Here is a 21,547-nt window from a genome sequence, read left to right as displayed (position 1 = left end):
GCCGCCATGAACCACCTCCAGGAGAAGGTCAAGGGCCTCGAGCAGGCGTTCAACGCCACCAACCAGACCTCCGCGGGCACCACGGCGGCCATGCAGAAGATCGACGCCATCCTGAAGCAGGTGCAGGACGAGGCCAAGGCTGTTCCCGAGCTGCGCCAACAGATGGCGCAGCTCCGCGCGGCGCTTCAGCAAAACCCCGCGGGTGCTCTCGCCGCGGGCGGCAGCAAGGCTGTCGAAGAGAACCTCAAGACCATGTCCGACAGGCTCGCCAAGCTCGAGGCGATCCTGGCGAACAAGGAGGCCAATCCTCTGTCCCTCGACGTCCTCTACGCGAAGGTTGGAGCCATCGAGGAGGGACTCGCGTCGGCGGCTAACGGCAGCGCGACCATGCTCCGCAACCTCGAGGAGAGGATGCAGAAGCTCGAGGGCGGCAAGCCGTTGGGCGGAGTTGCCACCCCGGTCCAAGCGCCGGGCGTGAACAACGTCCTCCCCGCGTTCAAGCCCCCGACGCCGCCCCCCGCCGCACCCTCCGCGCCCGCCAAGAAGCCCCCATCCTTCACCCCGGCCAAGCCCGCCGCGCCCAAGAAGGACGCACCCGCGTTCACGCCGGCGTTCGAGATCAAGGGCGACTCCGTGGCCCCGCCGGCGCCCGCGCAGCCCCCGGGCCTGGGCCTGAACGCCAAGCCCGCGGCTCCCGAGGTGGACCCCGCGCTCGGCGACGACTACAAGATTGAGGAGGGAACGCTGCCGAGGATCGCCACCGGCCGCGAGGTGATGCTGCAGGGTTTCAACTGGGAGTCGCACCGCTTCGAGTGGTACAAGCTGGTGCAGGAGCGCGCGGGTCAGATCTCCAAGGCGGGTTTTACCCAGATTTGGCTGCCCCCGTGCACGGATTCGCTCGCGCCCGAGGGCTACCTGCCCCGCAACCTGCGATCGCTCGAGACCAAGTACGGTAACGAGGCAGAGCTTCGCTCGCTGATCGGCGAGCTTCGCGCCAACAACGTGCTCCCCGTGCTGGATGCAGTGCTCAACCATCGTTGCGCGACGCACCAGGGCAAGCACGGCAAGTGGAACCGCTGGGAGGGCACCGGCATGGACTGGGGCGAGTGGGCGATTACCAACCGCAACAAGGATTTCATGGGCGAGGGCGGCGAGCCAACCGGCGACGAGTTCTGGGGCTCACCCAACATCGACCACAAGCAGCCCAAGGTGCAGGAGGACATCTGCGAGTGGATCCAGTGGCTCACCAACGACGTCGGGTTCGGCGGCATCCGATTCGACTTCAGCAAGGGGTACGGCGGGGAGTTTGCAGGCACCTACACTCGCGCGTGCATGCCCGAGTTTGCCGTGGGCGAGTACTGGGACACCCTCAACTACGGTCAGGGCCTGGAGTACGACCAGGACGCGCACAGGCAGCGCATCATCGACTGGATCGACTCCACCGGCGGCATCTGCACCGCGTTCGACTTCACGACCAAGGGTATCCTCCAGGAGGCTTGCGGCCGAAGCGAGTTTTGGAGGCTTGTGGACAAGAAGGGTCGGGCGCCCGGCGTCATCGGCCTCTGGCCCGGACGCGCGGTCACCTTCATCGACAACCACGATACCGGTTCCACCCAGTCGCACTGGCCGTTCCCCAGCAACAAGGTTGGCATGGGCTACGCGTACACCCTCACGCACCCCGGGACACCCTCGGTGTTTTGGGATCACTACTTTGACTGGGGCGACGATCTCCGGAATCAGATCCAGGGCCTGATGGACACCCGCAAGAAGGCGGGCATCCACGCGAGGTCCAAGCTCGAGATTGTCGCAGCGACGGACAGCGTCTACGCGGCGCTCGTCGGGGATAAGCTGGCGATGAAGATGGGCAACGACGGCTGGAAGCCCTCGGGCGACGGCTGGAACGTCGCCGTCAGCGGGGATGGTTGGTGCGTGTGGACCAAGGACTGAGTCCGGGACTAGACTCGTCCGAAGCGCCGCACGTTAGAACGGATACGCGGGAGCCGGCCCTTCTTAGCAGAAAGTGGCGTGGCTCGGCGTTAGGGCTCGGCGGATATCACCGCCCGGCGACAAAAAGCAACAAACCAAAACAACTTGATGGGTTCTTTTCGGGAGAGGTGGCGAACTCGGCGCCACCTGTGAGTTGTACTTTTAGCTTCGTATTTTAAAGTATTTAAGATCAACCAACGCCGCTGCTCACGCGTATTGAACGTCCTCCAGGTCCGCATTCCTCGAGACGAGTTGCAGCAACGCCGCCATGTGCAGCGGCAGGAACGCGTTGTCCAGCTGCTCCGTCGTCGCCTCCAGCGCCGCGGTTCCAACCCCGGCCATCAGGAGAGTTCCCCACGGCGTCTCCCTGTGGTGGTTCACGACACGCCACGCGAACAACAACCCCATGACGTTCGCCACGGCACCCGCGACGGCACCCTCCACCGTCTTCCTCGACCCCGCGCACAAACTCGTCTTTCCGAAGTAGACGCCGACGACGGAGGCGGCGGCGTCGCCCAGCCCGAGCGACACGATCCCCGCCAATGGCGCCAGCGCCCCGACGCTGTGGTCCACGTCCGCGCTCGCCGACCACTTCTCGTGGTTCAGCCACAGCGGCGCGGCGACCCCGACGAGGAGCGACGTGTGGCTGATCACCACCGCCCCGCCGTCGCGGCCGTCGACGAATCGAGCGAAAAACGAGTCGATCCATCGCCCCGGCGCCCACGCCTTTGACGTCCTCGCGCACTCAGCCGCCGCGAACACCAGGAGCGCCACCGCGTACGCCAGCGCGAGCATCTCCGGATGCGGAAGACCGTGGCCCATGACCCGACGCGCGGCGTATCCGGGCAACGACGCGGGCGCGAACGCCGCCACCGCCAGCAGGTGATACGATTTGCGAAGCGCCGTGACCCTCGCGCCCGAGACGGACGACGACGTCGCGATGCGTCGGATGGCGAACGTCGCAAAGCCGAAGACCAGGGCCCAGTACGCCGCCAGGTTGGCGAGATCCTCGGCGCCGGTCACGTAGTCGACGAACCAGTGCGCGATGCCGTCGTACCCGCGGAACGCCTTGCCCAGCCGCAGCGCCACCGTCGCTCCCCACGTCGACGCGGCGACGAAGACTGCGGCGAGCGCAATCGAAGATCGGGTCCTCACCTCCGGCGCGAGCGCGGGCGCCGCGACGGTCAGGGCGCAGGCGATCAGGCCAAACGTTTCCATGGCGAGCTGCGCGTCGTCGTATCGCCCGAACGCGACGTGCAGCGGCATCCAGCTCGTGACGTGCGCCCACTTGTCTTCGGTGAGGTGGAGATCCGGAAGACGCCCCGCGGATGCGTGCGCCGTCCACATGGCGACGTCGCCGAGGCACAGCGCCACCGCCGTCGACGCCAGCGCCGCCTCCCACCTCGTGAACACGTTCGGGAACCACCCGGGCGCGTCCCGGGCGAACGACACCGCGGTGAGAACGTGCACGGCGACGGTGGCGGCGATGGTCCACTCCGTTGGGTACGGCTCGTGGCCGACGTTGACGTAGTTGAGCTCCCTCGCGCCCGCGGACACGGCGGCGACGGCGGCGCCGCCCGATACGATCCGCGGCAGGCCCGGGAGGAGGGCGACGTTGGTCGCGACGGATACCCAGAACGCGAACAGGTGGAAGTTCGGGCCGCCGACGCGGGACACGAAGAGCCACGGGAGCGCGAGCGCGCCGAGGGGAGCGCCGCCCGTGATGCCCTGACGCGTCTCGGTGGGATCGCGGTCCGCGCCGACGTACTCCGAATAGATCGCCGCCCCCAGGAGCAGCAACATCGCGTGCTTCTCCGCGTCGTACTCTCCGTGGAGCGACCACGCGGCCACCGCGGTGGTGGCGGCCACCTGGACGGCGAAGCGAAGGACGAGGGCACGGTCGTCAGAAGGTAACAACGTCATCCGTGAAACTTCTCCCCTCGCGGCGAACGACGGTGCGGGTGCGAGAGACGAGAAGGGGAATCGGGACACGAACGCACCACCGCGGTCTCCAGCCAGGCTCGTGTGGACATCATCGTCAACCCCGGGTCGTCCCGGCGAGACCTGATGCGCGGTTCGACCTGGTCCACGGCGCCGGTGGCTTTTTTTTTGTCGTCGGGTTCGAACGTCCGTCAGCTCCGAGGCTGATGAGGCTGGGCACTCTCGCCTGCCCGCCGCGCCGTCCTCAACGACATGGTCGACCCGGAGGTTGTGCGGCGCAGGGTGCTGGCGCGGCTCCACGGCAGCGACCCCGACTGGGACGAGGACGACCTGCCGCCGGTGCCCGGCGAGCGCGAGAGCGGCTACCGCGCGGAGACCGAGCGACACGACCATGCCGCGAGCAACGGAGCGGGCACCGTCGCGGGCGTCGCCCCGAGGTCGGGCGCCAGGCGCGTCGCGCAGCGCGTCGCGTTCGGCCGCCGCGTCCCCGAACCCGGCGCATCGTCGGGGAACGGACGCGCGGGACGGGAGAACCGCCCGCCGCGGCAGTCGCAACCGCTCCGAGCGTCGCCGTCGGCGGAGTCCTCCGGCGCGTCCGTTCATTACCGCGACGTTCCCCCGGGGATGCGAGGGGATCCGCGCGGGCCCGACCGCGCCGCGAGACCGGCGACGTCATCGTCCCAGCGCGGTCAGTCACTCTCGCTCCTCAAGCGCGAACACGCCGCGCGTCAGTCCCCGGCGCATCGTCGCGACCCCGACGCCCCGCCGGCCGCCGAGGCTGAGAGCGTCCACCGCCCGCGACATTTCCAAAACTCGCACACCCAAGTGTACAACCGCCTCGTCGCGGAATCCGCCGCGCGACGCGCTCGGTTGCCGCGGCCCAGGGACGACGAAGGGGGTGCCGACCACGGTACCGACCACGGTACCGACCACGGTGCCGACGACGACGAGTGGCGCGTGCGCTTCGACGAGCCGCACGCGCCGCCGCCGCATCCCCGCCGCGGCGCTCGCGTCGACGCGTCGAGCAAAAACACAACCGAGGATGAAGGGGGCGGGTACTGGGGCGCGACGGAGCCCGAGGAGGGCGGCAACACGGACGCCCACGACGAACCCGACCCGACACAGCTGTTGGATCCGACACGCGGCGGCGGGGCGAGGAGGTCGCGGCGGCGGGGCGCGGGTATTGGCGCGGGTATCGGGGCGCCGCGCGCGAGTTCGGCTTTGCGCTCGCCGGATGGGGGGCTCGATGACGACGACGCCGGCGACGCGATGTCCACCGGGGAGGAGGACGAGCCCTCCGACGACGAGACCGGCAGCGACACCGGCAGCGACGTCGCGGCGGTCGGGGACGACATCGGGACCCTGCCCAGGACCGTCGACGTGCTCGGCGCGCTTCGGGGCGATAACCTGGAGCTGCGGGATAAGCTTCGGGAGGCGACGGAGATGCTCAGCCGCGTCTCCGAGGAACGAGCCGCGGCGACGCGACAGCGGACTCTTCTGCAGCGGCAGCTGAAAGAGGCGACGGCGACGCGGGAGCGGCTCAGGGAACGGGAGGCGGTCGCGGAGCGCGCGAGGAGGGAGGCGGCGGAGGCGGGCGCCGCCGCCGAGGCTCGCGCCAAAGCCGCCGAGAAGAAACTCGAAAAGCTGGCCAACGCCAAGAAGGCGGCGCTCGAGGCGGAGTCCCGCACGGTCCGCGCGGAGTCCAGGATCAGCACGTTGGAGATGGAGCTCGCGTCCATGCGCGAGCGCGTGGAGCGAGCCGAGGAGGAACGCGACGAAGCGAAGGCGGAGACGAAGGCTATGGCGGTGTGGCGCATCGAGGAGGATGAAAAGGCCAGGAGCGGCGATCACGCGGCGCTCGTCGCGGCGGCGGAGGAGGCGGAGCTGATCCTCGCGCCCTTCGCCGGTGAGGACGCGGATACCGACATCGACGCCATACTCAGCCCGCAGGCCAAGTCCGGGCCCGGTCGCCGCGACGAGGATGAGATCCGGTCGACGCACCCGCTCGCGGCGATCGCCGCGAGAGCCGCGGCGAACATGGAGAGGAGGGAGTCGCGGCTGAGCTCGCTGCTCTCCGCGCTCACCGGGGAGATGGCCGCGTCCAAGCGTGCCGAGAAGGAGATCTCGCAGCTTCGAAAGAGGGTCGCGGAGTCGGAGACGGCCGCCGCCGCGGCGATTGGCGCCCTCGAGCGCGAGCGCCTCAACGCCTCAACGCGCGGATTTTCTTCGGCCCGCGGGGGCGCCGTCGAAGGCTCCGGCGTCGCCGCACCCGCGACGCCGTCGGCTCGGGACGTGGCGTCGATGGCCGTGGGCCTCGCGTCCTCCGCCAAGTCCCGCGTCCGCGACGCCGAGGAGGAGCTGCGCGCCGCCAACGCGCGGATCGAGGCGGCGCTGCGCGAGAACGCGTCGCTGGAGTCGCGGTTGGAGCGATCGGAACGGCTTCGCGCGGGGCTGCGACTCGCGGCGGACGCCTCCGAGGCGATGACCGAGCAGCTCGGCGAGCTCGAGACGGCGAACGGGAAGTTGCGCGACGAGTGCATGGCCACGTCGAGGGTCGCCCTGCACTTGCACAGGCGGTGGAGGATGGCGAGGATGGATCGGTGGGCGGAGGGTAAGGCTCGAGGGATGTCGTCGTTTGGCGCGGACCTGCGGGACGCCAAGGCGGCCGTCTTCTTCTGTTTCAAGTTTTGGCGGGAGCTCTCGAAAGGGGACGCGCCGGAGCAGGACCAGGGACCCTCGGCCGCGGCTAGCCGTCGTTCGTCGGTGGAGGAGGAGAAGGGCGCGGAGGACGGGTTCTCCTTTGCGCCGCCGTCCCCGCGAGGCGAGGATGCGTTCACGCCCCCCGCCGCCGGCGGTGGCCCGACTCCCTTCAAGGACCTCAACCCGTTCGCGAATAAGTAGCGGCGTCGTTTTGATAATGTTTAGCGTTAATTACAAGCTTAAACGCGCTCGATCCCGCGTGGCTACACGCGGAAGGGAGCGCCACCCACCAACCGAAAAGAATATGTATTCGCGCGTTTGTCCGCTTAGCGGGTGGCGGCGGCAGCCTCCGCGGCGGCACGCTGCTCGGCGCGAGGGGTGTAGAGCTCGCGGCGCTTGTCCCTGCGGGAGGGCTTGCCGTCCTCGCGCCCACCCCTCTGCACCGGATCGACGACGCGAACGGTCTTCTTGCCGTTGGCTCCGGGCTTAAAGAGTACCTCGCCGTCGCGGAGCGCAAAGAGGGTGTAATCCTTGCCGGTGCCGACGCCCGGGCCCGCGTGAACCTGAGGGGACCAACGGGGAGAGGAGGTCAGCGGGACGCGCGTTTAACGACGCCACGACGACGCTTCGCGGGAGACCGCGGATGATCCGGCGCGCGGAGACGCGGGGTGATTCGCCGCGGGGGATAAGACGTGGCCAAAAATTACAGGGTTTCAGGGTTTTGGGGGGGCCGCGGTGGGGGTTGAGGCACGAGACGCACCGAGTTGCCGCGCTGGCGGATGATGATGTTTCCGGTCACGACCTGCTCACCGCCGTACTTCTTGACGCCGAGGTACTTGGGGTTGGAGTCGCGGCCGTTCTTGGTGGAGCCGGTACCCTTCTTGTGCGCAGCCTCCACGGAGAAGCCGAAGCGCACGGGAGCAGAGGTGGACTGGGGCATGGCCACGCGGGAGGCGGGAGCCACGACCGCGGCGCGAGCCGAGAGGCCGGACATGAGAGAAGCCATGTTTCTAGGTAGTTAACGGATAACCACGGGAGCGACCGACGCTGGTAGCGCGGCGCGTGCAGTAATGCCGCCTTTCCGGCCGCCCGGAGACGCGAGATTTCTTTTCGGATAGGGTCTGAAACACGTCATTGGGTGTATGGGGAAAATAACTCAAGAAATCGGGGGTTTCATGAATTATATGCGCCGCGCGCTATCGAAGAACTCTAAACCGTCAATCACGGTTCATCGCGCCTCTGCGGGAAAACAATTCACTGGAGGGAAATCGAGCCAATCGTGTGCGAGCAAAGTGCGTCACCGGCCGTCGGGGATATTTTCGACCGCGCCACACTCAGAAGACCTCCTCCCCTACCCTCCGCTCGCTCGCGGCGTGGAAGATGTTCTGCACCGAATGCGGCACGAACCTGAACGAGGACGCAAAGTTTTGCACGGGATGCGGCGCGAAGACAAAAGCTGCTCAAGCTGCTGAGCCAAAGTTGGAAATCGAGCTGTGCGAAAACTGCGGGGCCAAGCTCAACGAAGGGGCCGAGTTCTGCACCTCCTGCGGAACCAAGAAAGGCGAGTCGGGAGAAGCGCCCAAGGATGCGAACGACTCTAAACCTCTCCCGCCTGGTTCCGCACCGTACGCTGACGCTCCTCTGGGATACGTTGGGGAAGATGGCCAGTGGCACGTCACCATCCCACACAACATGCCCAAAGATGAAGAAGGCGACTTCGCCTTCTTTACCATCACACCGGATCGACGTTACGCCGCCGTCTCCGTTGTTCAAGATCCCGACGTTGGACCTGGAGACGTCATCGTCCTTCCATTACCTCCACCAATTGACGAGACCAAACTAAAATTTCCTCCGTTCAAGTGCCTCATGCCTGAGCTTGACGAAGAGGAAATCGAGAACGGCTGGGATGTGTTCGCTCCCGACGGCAAGACTCGCGTGCGCCTGTATCCTCCCGTGGGCGTCAAAATGGGCGAAGAATTCTGGGTTGAAGTCGAAAAGGATGGCGGTTGCTGCGACTTGAGTCAAGAGCAGCAAGGGTGCCTGTGCGTCTTGTGCCTGTGCGCCGTGAAGATTTCTCTGTCCGCCGTCAGAGCAATCTTCTTGTGACGCGTGAGGTTCGTCGTCGAGACGCGCGCGAGGCGCTCGCATCGTCGGGGCGACGCGTCGGTCAGTTCCAGTTCTCACGCGCGTGATGTAATTACAACTCGTAGGTAGCCACGCGACTCGCGCTCAGTCCCGCGTTCGCTTCCCCAGCGCCGGGTCCGGCCCGGCCCCCACCGCGGCTCTCCACCGCCTCGCCTCCCCCAGCGCCGCGTCCAGCGTCGCCGCCACCCCGTCCCTGTACGTCTTCGCCGCCTCCATCGCGCCGGCTCCCACCGCCCTCTCCGCCGTTCCCGACCTGAGCGCGATGTGAAACTGCGCGTCGCCGCCCTCCAGCTGCTCCACCATCGCGCCGAGCACCCCGCACAGCGCCCTCGCCGCCGCGGTTTCACCCTCCGAGCTGATCGGATCCGTGGTCGGGTTTCCCGTGAACGTCTGCAGCGCGGCGACGTCCGCGGTGAGCACGCGCAGCGCGCCCACGAGGGGCAGCGGCAGCGGACCCGCACGAACCGCGTGCGGGGACAGCGTCAACCCCGCGCGAGCCAGCGCCGCCTCCCTCGCCTTCGTCACGTCCGCGACCTCGCCGCCCGGGAGCTCCAACGACAGGGGAACGTCGTCGTAGGGGTTACCGGGAAGCGCGAAGCCGTAAAACAGCAACAGCTCCGCGTTGGACTTGGCGCCGTAGGACACGAACACCTCTTCACCGGCGTGCACCGACCTCGCCACCGGCAGACGCAGGGTCCCGTCCCTCAGCCTGCTGTACCGGACGACGTGGGGCCACAGCGCGTGGTTGCAGAGCATCGCGACGGGGGGCAAACACGTCGCCGCCGGTTCCCCGGGCGACGCCTGCACCGTCATACCGTACGAGTTCCACGCCTCGTGCGCGCGCCTGAAGTTGTCCAAGGTGTACGCGGACGCGGGAAAGACGTCGGCCATGTGCTCGGAGAGCGCCGGGAACAGCGCCGCGTGCTGCCGAGCCAACTTCTCGCTCGCCGCGATTGCATCCGCCAGCAGCGGCGTGCCCCCGAGGAGGGCGTCGCACGCCTCGCGCGGCCACGACACCGGCGTGCACCCGCCGCACGGCGACGCGCTTCCCTCCCCGCCCTCCGGCCACGGAAGCGAGGCGATCACGGCGTGCCACGGGCTCGCCTCGCCCAGCGCTCGCTCGGCGATGAGCCACAACGCCGCGATCGTGTCCTCGCCCAACGCCGCGAACATGCGGTACGCGTCGCCCCGCGGGCCGGGCATCTCCAGGGCGTGCCTGACCGTGAACAGGCGTTCGACGGGGATGGCGGCGGCGATATCTCCCGCGGGGATGTGCGTCGTGGCGGCGGCGCCGCGTCCCGTCCCGGGGAACCGCGCGGGCGCGACGGAGATGGACGTCTTGGACGATGCGGTGGGAGCGCCGCCGCCGTGCGCGCGGAGCCACGCGACCGTGGCGTCGGCGACGCCGCCGTCGCCCGGGGGCGCCGCTTGGGGCGGTCGCGCGTCCCCGTCGGCGTCCGCGGTACCCGGCGGGGGCGCGAGCGCCGCGTCGCAGAGCGCGCGGGCGGCCTCGAGGGTCGCCGCCGCCGCCCCGGGCGCCCGCCGATGGGCGTCGGTGAGGAGCTCCAGCACGAGCGCGCACGCGGCGGTCTCGTTCCTCGGGGACAGCGCTACGGCGCTCCTACGTCCCGCGACGGGCGGTGCGATCACCTTGGCGCCCCACCCGCTCGCGGGGGAGAAGTACACCTCCCGAGCGTCGATGCTCGCCACCCTCGCGGCGGCCAGGAGGCGCATCGCGGCGTCCGGCGACGACAGCGGGACGGTCGCTGAGAGGCCGCAGGAGCGCATGAGGTCCGCGCGGAGCCCCGCGTGCTCGTCATGCGGCATCGGTACTTCCACGTTGTACTCCATGTTGGCCCGCGATACGCGCGCAGCCTCGCCCCAAGGCAAGGAGCGCGACGACGATGAGTGACTCTCACAAGAAGACGCGAGAATTTTTTGTCGTACAAGTGAGATTACTGACTCGTCAACTACCGCGGGCAGACTCCCAAAGTTACTTGGTGCACACCAGGCAGCCCATCAGGTTCCCTGGCGCGAGCTCGTAGAACGTCGCGTCGGCAAACCCCGCCTCCACCGCCAGGTCCACCAAATCCGGGCCCTGCGGGTACCGCTCTATGGACGGCTTCAGGTATCGATACTCCGCCGCGACGCCGTTGAGATCCGCCACCGGAACCACCACGTTGTCCAGCACGAACCCCTGCAGCGCCCGCAGGTTCGGATCCGTCGCGTTGTTAAAGTCCACGACGGCAGCCTTGCCCCCCGGCTTCAGCACCCGCGCCAGCTCGCGAAGGGCGAGGGGAATGTCCGACACGTTTCGCAACCCGTACCCAATCGTCGCGCCGTCAAACTCGCCGTCGCCGTAGGGCAGCGCCAGCGCGTCGCCCTGAACCCACTCGATGGGCGCGAGCTTGGTTTTAAAGCTCGGATGTTGCGACTCCTTCCCGGCGGCCACCTCGAGCTGCGCGCGGGCAAAGTCGAGGCCCACGACGCGCCCGGCGGGGCCCACCGCGTCGGCGAGCCTGACGGCGATGTCCCCGCTGCCGCAGCACACGTCGATGGCGGCGTCGCCGGGGCCCACGCCGGTCCATTTCACCGCCGCGCGCTTCCACACGCGATGAAGGCCGAGGGATAGGAGGTCGTTGAGCTGGTCGTACACCGGCGCGATGTCGTTGAAGAGCTCCTGCCTCTCCTCGGCCGCCTCGGAGCTGAACTGCTCGTCGGGCCGGCCGGTGATGAACCTGTCCTTCTTCTTCGCCGTCGCGGTGGCGCTCACGGCGGACGAACTTCCGTCATCGTCTGTTCGTTCGAGTTGGGGCGCGACGTGGGGGAACGGCGGTGAGCGCGCGGGAAGGGACCGGACCGGCGCGGGAGGGGCTCGCGGCTACGATTCGATCTGGCTGCGCGGATAGAGACGAGAGCGAGGAGGAATTGGTCGCGACGGGGGCGGCGAGGAGACTTACCCGCGGATGCGGACGGAAGGACGCTCGCGCCGCGCTTGTCGGTCGCGAGACGCGGGGCCGGTACGCTGGAAGAGCGGCGGGTGCGAGACCCGCGCGGGACCGCGCCCGGGACCGCGAGAGACGGGACCGCGAGCGACGACATCCCCAGGTGCCCAACCAACAGTGCGATCAGACGGCGTCTCAGATCTCCGTATCCTCTCATTTTTCTCGGGGTGTGCAACCGACCTTCTCGAACCGGCGTTGTTGGTTCGCATTTCGCCGTACATCGCTTATTGGTCGGACACCTCGTCAAAAATCCAACACCCCATCGACGCGCGGCCTCACAGTTCAGGTCGCGGCGCGGTCGTCGCGCGGACCCTCCCTACGAGCGACGAGGGGACGGTCGATTCGGTATCGGCGTTCGTCGACGGCGCGGAGCGGCTTCGGAACGCGCGGTATCGCCCGGCCGGCGCGGGGGGTCGGACGATCGACTCGCTCCCGTCGGAGCTCGTCGGTTTTGGAGAAAACGGCACGCGGCCTCGGAGTTTTCAGCGACGTTCGCGGGGTGAGATGGACGGCGAGAAGCTCGGCGACGGTTCCAAGGGCGCCATGTCGCTCACTGAGAGGGCGTGCTACCCGTACGTCGCCGGCAAACGGTGGCTGTTGGGGCTCGTGGACACGGTCGGGTACCAGCTCGTTACGTTCATAATCTCGTGCCACTTCTGCCTGAAGGGCACCACGCTGGGCCTGGTCGGCCAGGCGGGGCTGCCGTTCGCCCAGAAGGTGCTCAAGCTCTCGGCGCAGGAGTCCCAGAGGTACGGAATCGTCGCGGCGTTCCCGTGGAGCATCAAGCCGCTGGTGGGGATGATTTCGGACGTGCTGCCCATCGCGGGTTACAACAAGCGGTACTACTGCTTCATCAGCAGCATACTGGGCGCGGGCGCGATCACGTACTTGGCGGCGATGCCCCTGGACTCATCCTCGGCGCTGACGTACGTGGCGGCGATGGTGTTGATCAACCTGCAGGTGAGCGTGGTCGATCTGCTGACGGAGGGTAAGTACACGGAGACCATGGCGCGGGTGCCGGAGGCTAGCAGCGACATCGTGTCGTTCGTGTGGTTGACGGTTTCGTGGGGCGGGCTGCTGGCGACCGCGATATCGTTCTTCGTGCTGCAGACGGAGAAGTATCACGTCATGTTTTGGTGCGCGCTGCCGTTCTCGTTGCAGGCGGTGTTCACTTCCTTCTTCGGACTCCTCCCCGAGGTCAAGCTGGCGGTTTCTAAACTGGATCTTGACCTGCTCACGAAGCACAGGGACATGTTCTTGATGGGAACCTTCATGGGCTGCCTTTCCGTGGCGCTCGCGGTCACGCAACTGGCGACGGAGAATATGTACGTTGAGTTCGGGGTGACCTTGGGTGTGGCGTCGGTGCTGTCGGTATCGATGTTCTTTTTCATGGAAAAGCGGCTGGCCAAGGCGACGCTTTTCCTGTTCCTCACCAACACGGTGTCGGTGAGCTTCGGCAGCGCGATGCAGTACTGGTTCACGGTGGACGAGACGTGCAACCCCGGCGGGCCGCACTTCGACTACCTGTTCTTCACGGTGTACACTTCGGTGATCGCGCAGGTGTTCAACGCGCTGGGTATTTATCTGTTCAACGTGTACCTGTCCAAGTTTAGGATGCGATCGGCGCTGATTGTAAGCGCGCTGATCTCGAGCACGGCGAGCCTGGGGGATTTCGCGATGGTGATGCGATGGAACCTGCGGTGGGGCATCCCCGATCGGTGGTTCTATTTGATCGGGGATACGATCCTGGAGCCCATCGTGTTGATGATGGCTTTCATGCCGAGCACGGTGCTCATCAGCAAGATGTGCCCAAAGAACATGGAGGCCACGACGTTTGCCATCCTCGCGAGCTTCAGCAACCTTGGCGGCGCGTTGTCGAGCTCGTTCGGCGTGTTCGCGATGCAGGCTGCGGGGATCAAGACAGACGTTGAGAGCGGGCAGTGCGACTTCAGTAACCTGCCGTGGCTCATCGTGGTGTGCGGGATGTGCCTTCCGCTGGTGGCGGTGCCGCTGACGTTTGTGCTCATCCCGGACATCGACATGTCCGACAACCTGAAGGAAGAGGAGGGGCTGCCGGAGCCCGGCGGGGACAAGGCGGGGGAGAAGACTCCACTGATAAAGAAGGAGTGAGAAGAACGGCGGTTGTCTGCTCATCAACCCGACATTGTTTTGCGAAGGTACGAAGCTTCGTATTAGTTTTTGTGACGTTTATACAGCGGCGGCGTTAAAGAATGAGACTATGTGACAACTATCGACAACTCGTGGCGGGCGCGTGCATTATTTACGCGGGGACCTCGTGGTCCTGGCCACCCTTGCCCCCCGTCTTCCCCTGCGTGGCGTTTTTCACCACCTGCCTAAGCATGAAGTTCTCCCTCTCCAGCGTGTTGATCTTGGCTTCCAACTCGGCCATCTTGGTCTCCATGTTTCGCCTCTCGTCCTCGAGGGTGGACATGTATGCCTTCTTGCGTTCGCGAGCCTGCTGAGCGCTCACGCGGTTCCGAAGGAGGCGCTTGAGGCGCTTTCGTTCCTTCTCGTCCTCCACGTGGTTGTACTTGCTCTTGGCGATCTCGTGCGGCTTGGTGGGAACGGACGCGTCCTCGCCGTCGTCGGAGTCGTCCTCGTCGGCCTCGGCTGCGGCGGGCCTCTTCCGCTGCGCCTGCGCCTTCCTCTTCTGCGTCATCGCCGCCTTGGCCGCCTGCCGCGCGGAGGCGCGCTGCAGGCGGCCCGCGGCGGCCTGCGCGGCGGTGGGCTTGTCAGCGGCCGCAGCCATGGCGGAGCCGAAGAGGGGAGCTCCGGGTGGGAAGCCCGGCGCACCACTAAGGTCGCCCATGTCGGCCATGAAGTGGCGCGGCAGCCCGTCTTGGCCCGGCATGTGACCGCCATTGTGGAACTGCGAGAACATGGAATCCATCTTCGCGCGTGCGAAGCGTGTACCTCAATGGCGCGGCGCAAAGGCGCACCGTCGGTTTCGAACTTTTCGGTTGCCGTGGCGACGTGTCCCCTCTCTTGGTTCACAGACGGCCAAAAAGGTACAACCAATGCTGGCCTCTCGTGCGGCCACGTCGCGTTTTTCATCCGCACGATGGTCCCTTTTTGATTTTGGCGACAAATTCGTGTGGGTATCAGTCGGCAAAATGCGAGAAAAAGCCAAAAAACGATGGATTTCCCGAGCCCCGAACCGTCGGCCCACATTCGCCGCGAGGCGATAGGGCGTTTCTGTCACAGCTCGCTTCTTTGTGTGAGGCTCGTCGTTTTTCCGGTACCGAGATGTGCGACCTGTTGGGCACTTTCGTCGCACGCAGCGCCGTTCGGTCCTCACCGTCGGTCACACCTTCCCCAAAACACATCTCACGATGGCTACCCAGGCTGCCGTGATGTCCGCCAAGGCCACCAAGGTGCGAACCCGCCAGAGCGCGCTCGCCGCCGGCGACAATTTTCCGGCGTTAGTCGCTTTTTCCCCGAGACGCGAGTTGCGACGCGTTGGAACCCAAGCCCTCCGGCACCTCCGCGGGGTCGGGTGGGCACGTTTCCGACCTCGTTCGGGACTGCGCGACGCCCGGAATGTTTCGACCACGTCTGTAGGGGACGTGCGGGGTCATTCCGCGCTCGCGTGAAGCCTTCATCGCGCCCTCGCGCCCGGTTTCCGCGTAACAAACCCTGTGGATAATGGCGATTGCACAGACGTGGCTGCGCCGAACGCAGCCAACTGGGCGGCGAATTTCCGCTTTACTGACGCGCCTCCCGCTCCCCGCCCCTCTCAGCTTCCCGGCTTCTCCGGCCTTCGCGCCCAGCGCGTCGGCGCCACCGCTCGCGTCGCGCCCGCCCGCAAGGCGGGCGGCCGCGCGTCCTCCCTCGTCGTCCGCGCGGCCGGCCGCGACGTGGCTCTCGACAAGTACCGCAACATCGGTATCATGGCGCACATCGACGCCGGCAAGACCACCACCACCGAGCGCATCCTCTACTACACCGGTAAGTCCCACAAGATCGGTGAGGTGCACGAGGGTGCCGCCACCATGGACTGGATGGAGCAGGAGCAGGAGCGCGGTATCACCATCACCTCCGCGGCCACCACCTGCGCGTGGAAGGACCACCGCATCAACATCATCGACACCCCCGGCCACGTCGACTTCACGCTCGAGGTTGAGCGTGCCCTCCGCGTCCTCGACGGCGCCATCTGCTGCTTCGACGCCGTTGCGGGCGTCGAGCCCCAGTCTGAGACCGTCTGGCGCCAGGCTGACAAGTACGGCGTCCCCCGCATGTGCTTCGTCAACAAGATGGACCGCATGGGAGCCAACTTTTACCGCTGCGTGGACATGATCGTCGCCAACCTCGGCGCCGATCCCCTCGTCATCCAGCTCCCCATCGGCGCCGAGGAGGAGTTCGCGGGCGTCATTGACCTCGTCCAGATGAAGGCCATCGTGTGGAACGGCGAGGAGCTCGGCGCTTCCTTCGATGTCACCGATATTCCCGACGACCTCAAGGAGAAGGCGGAGGAGTACCGCATGATGCTCGTCGAGAAGGCTGTGGAGCAGGACGACGAGGCCATGGAGGCCTACCTCGAGGGCGAGGAGCCCACCAACGAGAAGCTCAAGGAGTGCATCCGCAAGGGTACCATCGCCAACGCCTTTGTCCCCGTCATGTGCGGCTCTGCGTTCAAGAACAAGGGTGTCCAGCCCATGCTCGACTCCGTCGTGGACTACCTCCCCGCGCCCACCGACCTCCCCGACATGGTCGGCTCTGACGTCGATGACGCCGAGAAGAAGATGACCCGCAAGCCCTCCGACGACGAACCTTTCTCCGGTCTCGCCTTCAAGATCATGGCGGATCCCTTCGTCGGCTCCCTCACCTTCATGCGCGTCTACTCTGGCAAGCTTGAGAAGGGCACCTACGCGTACAACTCGGTCAAGGGCAAGAAGGAGCGCATCGGCCGCCTCCTCCAGATGCACGCCAACTCCCGTGAGGATGTCGACGAGGCCATCACCGGTGACATCGTCGCCATCGCGGGTCTCAAGGACACCACTACCGGCGACACCCTCTGCGACCAGAGCAAGCAGATCATCCTGGAGCGCATGGACTTCCCCGACCCCGTGATCAAGGTTGCGGTGGAGCCCAAGACCAAGGCGGACCTCGAGAAGATGTCCAACGGTCTCGTCAAGCTCGCGCAGGAGGATCCCTCCTTCCACTTCACCCGTGACGAGGAGACCAACCAGACCGTCATTGAGGGTATGGGCGAGCTCCACCTCGAGATCATCGTCGACCGCCTCAAGCGCGAGTTCAAGGTTGAGGCGGACATCGGCGCGCCCCAGGTGAACTACCGTGAGTCCATCTCCAAGGACGCCAACACCACCTACACCCACAAGAAGCAGTCCGGCGGTTCCGGCCAGTACGCCGAGGTGTCCATCAAGTTCGAGCCCCTCGAGCCCGGCACCGGTTTCATTTTCGAGACCGACCTCAAGGGCGGTTCCGTGCCCAAGGAGTACATCCCCGGCGTCCAGAAGGGCCTCGAGGAGATGATGGGCTCCGGTATCATCGCCGGTTTCCCCGTCGTCGACGTCAAGGCGACCCTCTTCGACGGCAAGTACCACGATGTCGATTCGTCCGTGATGGCGTTCGAGGTTGCCGCGCGCGGCGCCTTCCGCGAGGGCATCGCCAAGTGCGCGCCCAAGCTCCTCGAGCCCGTCATGCAGGTTGACGTCGTGACTCCCGAGGAGTCCATGGGTGACGTCATCGGTGACCTCAACTCCCGCCGCGGCCAGGTTGGCGAGCTCGGCGACAAGCCCGGCGGCCTCAAGACGGTCAAGGCTTTCGTGCCCCTCGCCGAGATGTTCAACTACGTCTCCAAGCTCCGCGGCATGACCAAGGGTCGCGCCAACTACTCCATGAAGCTCGCCCGCTACGAGCCCGTGCCCATGAACATCCAGAAGGAGATGTCGGAGAAGAAGGCTTCGAAGGCCGCCGCGTAAGCGTCTCACACAGAGGGGGGGGTCCTCGGCCGTCGCGCCGTGGAGAACATATTGTTTTTTTGAGCTTTGCAGCAGCGATCCTCAGCGACGCTGGGGTGATATAGTTCGCTTTTTATAATACGAACGTGTAGCTAAAACACCGCCGCCGCGTTCCTTGCGCCGTCCTCGCCCCAGCTCCCGACGAGCGTCTGCAACCTGACCGCCTCCGACGCCGCCATCATCATCTCCCAGGGCTCCTCGTCGCGTCCCCTCCCGCCCCGACGCGCGCGCCCCGGTCCCTCCCCGTCGGGCACCCCCCACTTCCGAAACGTCATCGTCACGCACGCCATCGGCGCCGCCGCCGGCGTCCTCCCCTCCGCGGAAGCCATAGCCGCCGCCGCCGCCGCGACGTCGGTCCACCCGACGTCGACCCCCGCGATGAGAGCCGACGGCGCCCTCCTCTCGCACCTCAGGTATGGCGTCGCCGAGTCGACCCGCGGTGCGTCGGGACCGGGCGCGGCATCCGGCACGAACCGCTCCCGAAATCCCGACGCGTCCTCCTCCGCGACGGCGACGACGTCGTCGGTCAGGATCAGCGTCCTGGGCTCTATCAGCGTCCTGGGCTCCGCCGTCGAGCCCGCGCCGCGCCGGCTCCGAAGGAATACCATCGCGTACGCCCTCATCTCCATCGCGTCCCCTTCCCCCTCCCCGTCGTCGTCTCGAGCGCCGGCCCCCGTGTTCGGCGAGGTCGCCCCGCTTCTGAACCCCGGCGACCCCGCGTGACACCTCGGAATCGTCCCGCTCGATACCCCCCCGCCGCTCGATACCCCCCCGCCGCTCGATACCCCCCCGCCGCTCTCCTCGGACCGCCGCGCCAGCATCCGCCTCGCGCACCTCAGCTGCGACGACGCCGCCGCGTCGCTCACCTCGACGACGGCGTCCACTGCGGACGCCGCGGCGACGATCGCGGCGATCATCGCGCCCGTCGTCTCCGAGCATCGCGTCACGAGCGTGGCCGGCGCCAGCCGCGAGCGGGACGACTCGTCGAGCGACGGGACCAGGCACAGCATCTGGCGCCCGGCTCCGACCAACGCGGATCCCACGTCGGGTAGGGCGCAAGACCAGAGCGCCGCCGCTCCCGCGTCGGGTCGGCACACGTACACGCGCGCGTCCGAGACCATCACCGTCACCGGCTCCTCGCCGGGCTCCGCGGAGTCCGGCGGGACCCCCAACCCGACCCTGAGGTCCCCGTGCGCCGATCGCGTTCTCGAGCACGAAAACGCGCCGAGGAACGTCTCGGCGGCGGCGTTTCGAGCGACGCGCGCGCGGAACGTCCTCGCCAGCTCGCGACCCGGGCTCTCCCCGCGAGCGCCCCCTGAAGTTGCCTGAAGTTCCGGGTCGAAAGACGACGACGAACGATGATCCGCCGAATGAGAGTCCGGCGACGGGAGAGCTCCCGCGTCGTCGCTCGCCGCGAAGAGCTCCCGCGCGGACGGTATCCCGCCCATCCTCTCGCCGTCGTCGCCATCCTCCCATCCGCCTCCATCCGCCGCATCCGTCGTCGCCGTCAACGCCGTCGTCTTGGACAGCCGAAGCGGCGAGTACAGCCCGGCGACATCCTCTTCGCTGTCGTCGGTGGTGTCGTCGATCTCTATTCCCTCGCTCGTCCTCGCGGCGCGGCGGCGGGAGCGGAAAAACGCGGGGATTTTGGGTTTAGGGGACTTGGGCGACCTCGATCCGTCGCTCATGGATGGTGTCACCGTCCCTCCCCCCTCGTCGCCGTCGCCGCCGCCAGCTGTGTCGTCGTCGTCCGCGCGGTGTTCCGCGTCGGACTCGAAGCTGGTCAGGTCCATCACGCGGGATATGCCGGCGAACCTCGGCGGCGGTTTGTTGAGCTCGAGGCTGAGGTGGCGGCCGTGGCCCGGCGCGCGCGCCGTCCCGAAGCCGTCGCGGACCGGATGGCGACCGGACGGATGCGGGGCGGTGGATGCGGGGGATCTCGACGGCGCCGACGAGGACAGGTACCTGGCATCGTTCGAATTCGAATCCGAGTCTTCGCCGGGTTCGCCCGGGTTCGCCGGGGACGGGACGTGGATCTCCCGCGTGGGCGACGAGGGCGACGGCGCCGACGACGGGGACGACGCGTCCTCGAGCGCCGTCGTCTCGCCCGCGAGGAAAATTTTGGGCTCGAGCTCAAAGCCGTGCCAGAACGTGTCGAACCCTGACATGACCGCCGCGCGCGTCGCCTCCTCGTCCTCGCGATCGGAGACGTCGCCATCGGTGGGAGTCGGTTTGGGGTGTAGGCCGCCACCGCGGCGGCGACGACGACGGCGAAGGCGCGACGACGACGAAGATGAAGACGGCGCGCTCCTCGCGGCGAGCACGGACGGCGGCGGGGTGGACGCGGGCAGCGGCGGCGTCGCGGGCGTTGCCGGCGTCGTCGGCTCAAAGCCGCCCCCGCGGTTCTCATCCTCCGAGTCCGCGTCCGATTCCGCGTCCGATTCCGATCCCGCGTCGTCGTCGTCGTCGTCGTCCGATGTACCCTCGTTCGTCCCCGGCCGCATCCTCCGCATTCGATCCCTGAGCTGCGTCGCCTTTCTGTAGTGCCGCAGCGCGAAGCGGTCAAACTTTGACGCGGCGCGACCGTCCAGCTCGATGTCCCGCTCATCCGGCCAGCACGCGAGCGCCTGCGTCCTGTATCCCGCCGCCGACGCGAGGGGATTATCCTCCAGCCACACCCTCCTGAGTCGCGGCAGGTTGTCCGCGATGTTGGTCACGTCGCGTCGCATCGACCGGAGCAAGTTCCCCGCCGCGTCTAGGCTTCGAAGCGACTTCAGAAGCTCCAGTCCCTTTGTCGATCGAAGCCTGTTGCCGCGAAGCGAGAGCGACGTGAGCGACGCGCCGTTCGCGTGGAGCGAAAGGTGTAGCCGCCGCGCGCTTCGAATCCGGTTGAAGCCCAGGTCGAGGCGGGTCAGTCGGCGCGGCTCCCGGGTCCCGCTCGGGTCCGTCGTTGCTTCGCACCTTCGTAACCCGTTCCTTCGCAGGTCTAGCGACGTCAACTCGGGACAGCACGCCCCGACGACGCTCGCGTCCGTCTCGCCGCCGAGCAGCTCGCCGGCCACATACGCGAGGGACCGGAGTCGCGGCCACGTCGCCGCGGGCGGCTTGTCGTGCGCGGACGTCGCGCTCTCTCCCTCGGCGACGAAGATCATCGCCAGCGTCCCCACGCATCCGCGGAGGTGGAGCTCCTCCAGGTGCGCTCGGACCTCCCTCAGGCCGCGCACGAGGTTACCGTCCCATATCGGCCGGCGCGTCGCGGCGGCGAGATCGCAGCCGCGAAGCTCGAGCCGCGCGAGCGACGCGAAGGGCGCGAGGCTCAGCAGCGAGAGCGCCGAGGGGAGCTGCTGACGCCGACGCTCATCGTTGTTGAGCGTTGTTACCTGCGAGGTCGGGTTCCCGTCGCCCGCGTGCAGGTCGTGCTCGTCGACGCGCAGGGTTCGCAGCCCCTCGAGCAGCGCACGGACGTACTCGAGCCTCCGGAGGTACTCCAGGTCCGACGCGTGCCAGTGGTCGAGCTGCCGCGACCAGTCGTTCGGGTTCTGACCGCCTGGCCCCCCGCCCAGCTCGCTCAGCCGCGCCAGCTGCTGGAGCCTCGCGGTGACCCGGGCGAGCTCCCTGGTGGAGAGCGTGAGGACCCTGGAGCCGGCGAGGAGCTCCTCCGAGTGCCGAGAGAGGTACGCCGCCATGGCGGAGATGGCGTCCCCAGCTCCCACCGCCATCGCGCACCCAACCCGAGCCCGGCCCACGCCCCCGCCTGCGCTCCTCCGA

At 67.2% G+C, this 21,547-nt stretch overlaps 11 protein-coding genes across 11 annotated transcripts; 5 read left to right on the top strand and 6 right to left on the bottom strand.

Annotated features, from left to right (window-relative positions):
- Positions 1–774: 774 nt before the first annotated feature.
- AMY2 (glycoside hydrolase family 13 protein) lies at positions 775–1,947 on the top strand (the record flags this gene model as incomplete). The annotated part of the gene is made up of 1 exon (XM_002500039.1): positions 775–1,947. One exon carries the CDS (start codon positions 775–777, stop codon positions 1,945–1,947), a length of 1,173 nt encoding a protein of 390 aa, XP_002500085.1.
- Positions 1,948–2,193: 246 nt separating this feature from the next.
- On the bottom strand, positions 2,194–3,909 carry MICPUN_98922 (predicted protein; the record flags this gene model as incomplete). Its single annotated transcript, XM_002499555.1, has 1 exon — positions 2,194–3,909. The coding sequence occupies one exon, from the start codon at positions 3,907–3,909 to the stop codon at positions 2,194–2,196; it is 1,716 nt and encodes a 571-aa protein (XP_002499601.1).
- Positions 3,910–4,179: 270 nt separating this feature from the next.
- Positions 4,180–6,828, top strand: MICPUN_56109 (predicted protein; the record flags this gene model as incomplete). The annotated part of the gene is made up of 1 exon (XM_002500038.1): positions 4,180–6,828. The coding sequence occupies one exon, from the start codon at positions 4,180–4,182 to the stop codon at positions 6,826–6,828; it is 2,649 nt and encodes an 882-aa protein (XP_002500084.1).
- Positions 6,829–6,953: 125 nt separating this feature from the next.
- RPL27 (ribosomal protein L27) lies at positions 6,954–7,633 on the bottom strand (the record flags this gene model as incomplete). Its single annotated transcript, XM_002499554.1, has 2 exons — positions 6,954–7,190; positions 7,388–7,633. 2 exons carry the CDS (start codon positions 7,631–7,633, stop codon positions 6,954–6,956), a joined length of 483 nt encoding a protein of 160 aa, XP_002499600.1.
- A 374-nt stretch (positions 7,634–8,007) lies between these two features.
- Positions 8,008–8,733, top strand: MICPUN_56111 (predicted protein; the record flags this gene model as incomplete). Its single annotated transcript, XM_002500037.1, has 1 exon — positions 8,008–8,733. One exon carries the CDS (start codon positions 8,008–8,010, stop codon positions 8,731–8,733), a length of 726 nt encoding a protein of 241 aa, XP_002500083.1.
- A 123-nt stretch (positions 8,734–8,856) lies between these two features.
- On the bottom strand, positions 8,857–10,623 carry MICPUN_56112 (predicted protein; the record flags this gene model as incomplete). The annotated part of the gene is made up of 1 exon (XM_002499553.1): positions 8,857–10,623. One exon carries the CDS (start codon positions 10,621–10,623, stop codon positions 8,857–8,859), a length of 1,767 nt encoding a protein of 588 aa, XP_002499599.1.
- A 142-nt stretch (positions 10,624–10,765) lies between these two features.
- Positions 10,766–11,934, bottom strand: MICPUN_56113 (predicted protein; the record flags this gene model as incomplete). The annotated part of the gene is made up of 2 exons (XM_002499552.1): positions 10,766–11,568; positions 11,733–11,934. 2 exons carry the CDS (start codon positions 11,932–11,934, stop codon positions 10,766–10,768), a joined length of 1,005 nt encoding a protein of 334 aa, XP_002499598.1.
- Positions 11,935–12,281: 347 nt separating this feature from the next.
- MICPUN_56114 (folate-biopterin transporter family) lies at positions 12,282–14,018 on the top strand (the record flags this gene model as incomplete). The annotated part of the gene is made up of 1 exon (XM_002500036.1): positions 12,282–14,018. The coding sequence occupies one exon, from the start codon at positions 12,282–12,284 to the stop codon at positions 13,905–13,907; it is 1,626 nt and encodes a 541-aa protein (XP_002500082.1). The 3' UTR covers positions 13,908–14,018.
- Positions 14,019–14,058: 40 nt separating this feature from the next.
- MICPUN_56115 (bZIP transcription factor) lies at positions 14,059–14,688 on the bottom strand (the record flags this gene model as incomplete). The annotated part of the gene is made up of 1 exon (XM_002499551.1): positions 14,059–14,688. One exon carries the CDS (start codon positions 14,686–14,688, stop codon positions 14,059–14,061), a length of 630 nt encoding a protein of 209 aa, XP_002499597.1.
- A 442-nt stretch (positions 14,689–15,130) lies between these two features.
- On the top strand, positions 15,131–17,881 carry MICPUN_56116 (predicted protein; the record flags this gene model as incomplete). The annotated part of the gene is made up of 2 exons (XM_002500035.1): positions 15,131–15,371; positions 15,459–17,881. 2 exons carry the CDS (start codon positions 15,131–15,133, stop codon positions 17,738–17,740), a joined length of 2,523 nt encoding a protein of 840 aa, XP_002500081.1. The 3' UTR covers positions 17,741–17,881.
- Positions 17,872–21,498, bottom strand: MICPUN_56117 (hypothetical protein; the record flags this gene model as incomplete). Its single annotated transcript, XM_002499550.1, has 1 exon — positions 17,872–21,498. The coding sequence occupies one exon, from the start codon at positions 21,496–21,498 to the stop codon at positions 17,872–17,874; it is 3,627 nt and encodes a 1,208-aa protein (XP_002499596.1).
- Between the last annotated feature and the right edge of the window lie 49 nt (positions 21,499–21,547).

Source organism: Micromonas commoda, chromosome 2 (assembly GCF_000090985.2).
Source record: "Micromonas commoda chromosome 2, complete sequence".
Taxonomy (NCBI): domain Eukaryota; kingdom Viridiplantae; phylum Chlorophyta; class Mamiellophyceae; order Mamiellales; family Mamiellaceae; genus Micromonas; species Micromonas commoda.
The sequence above is the reverse complement of the archived record's forward strand: the minus strand, read 5'-3'. Positions and strand labels throughout refer to the sequence as shown.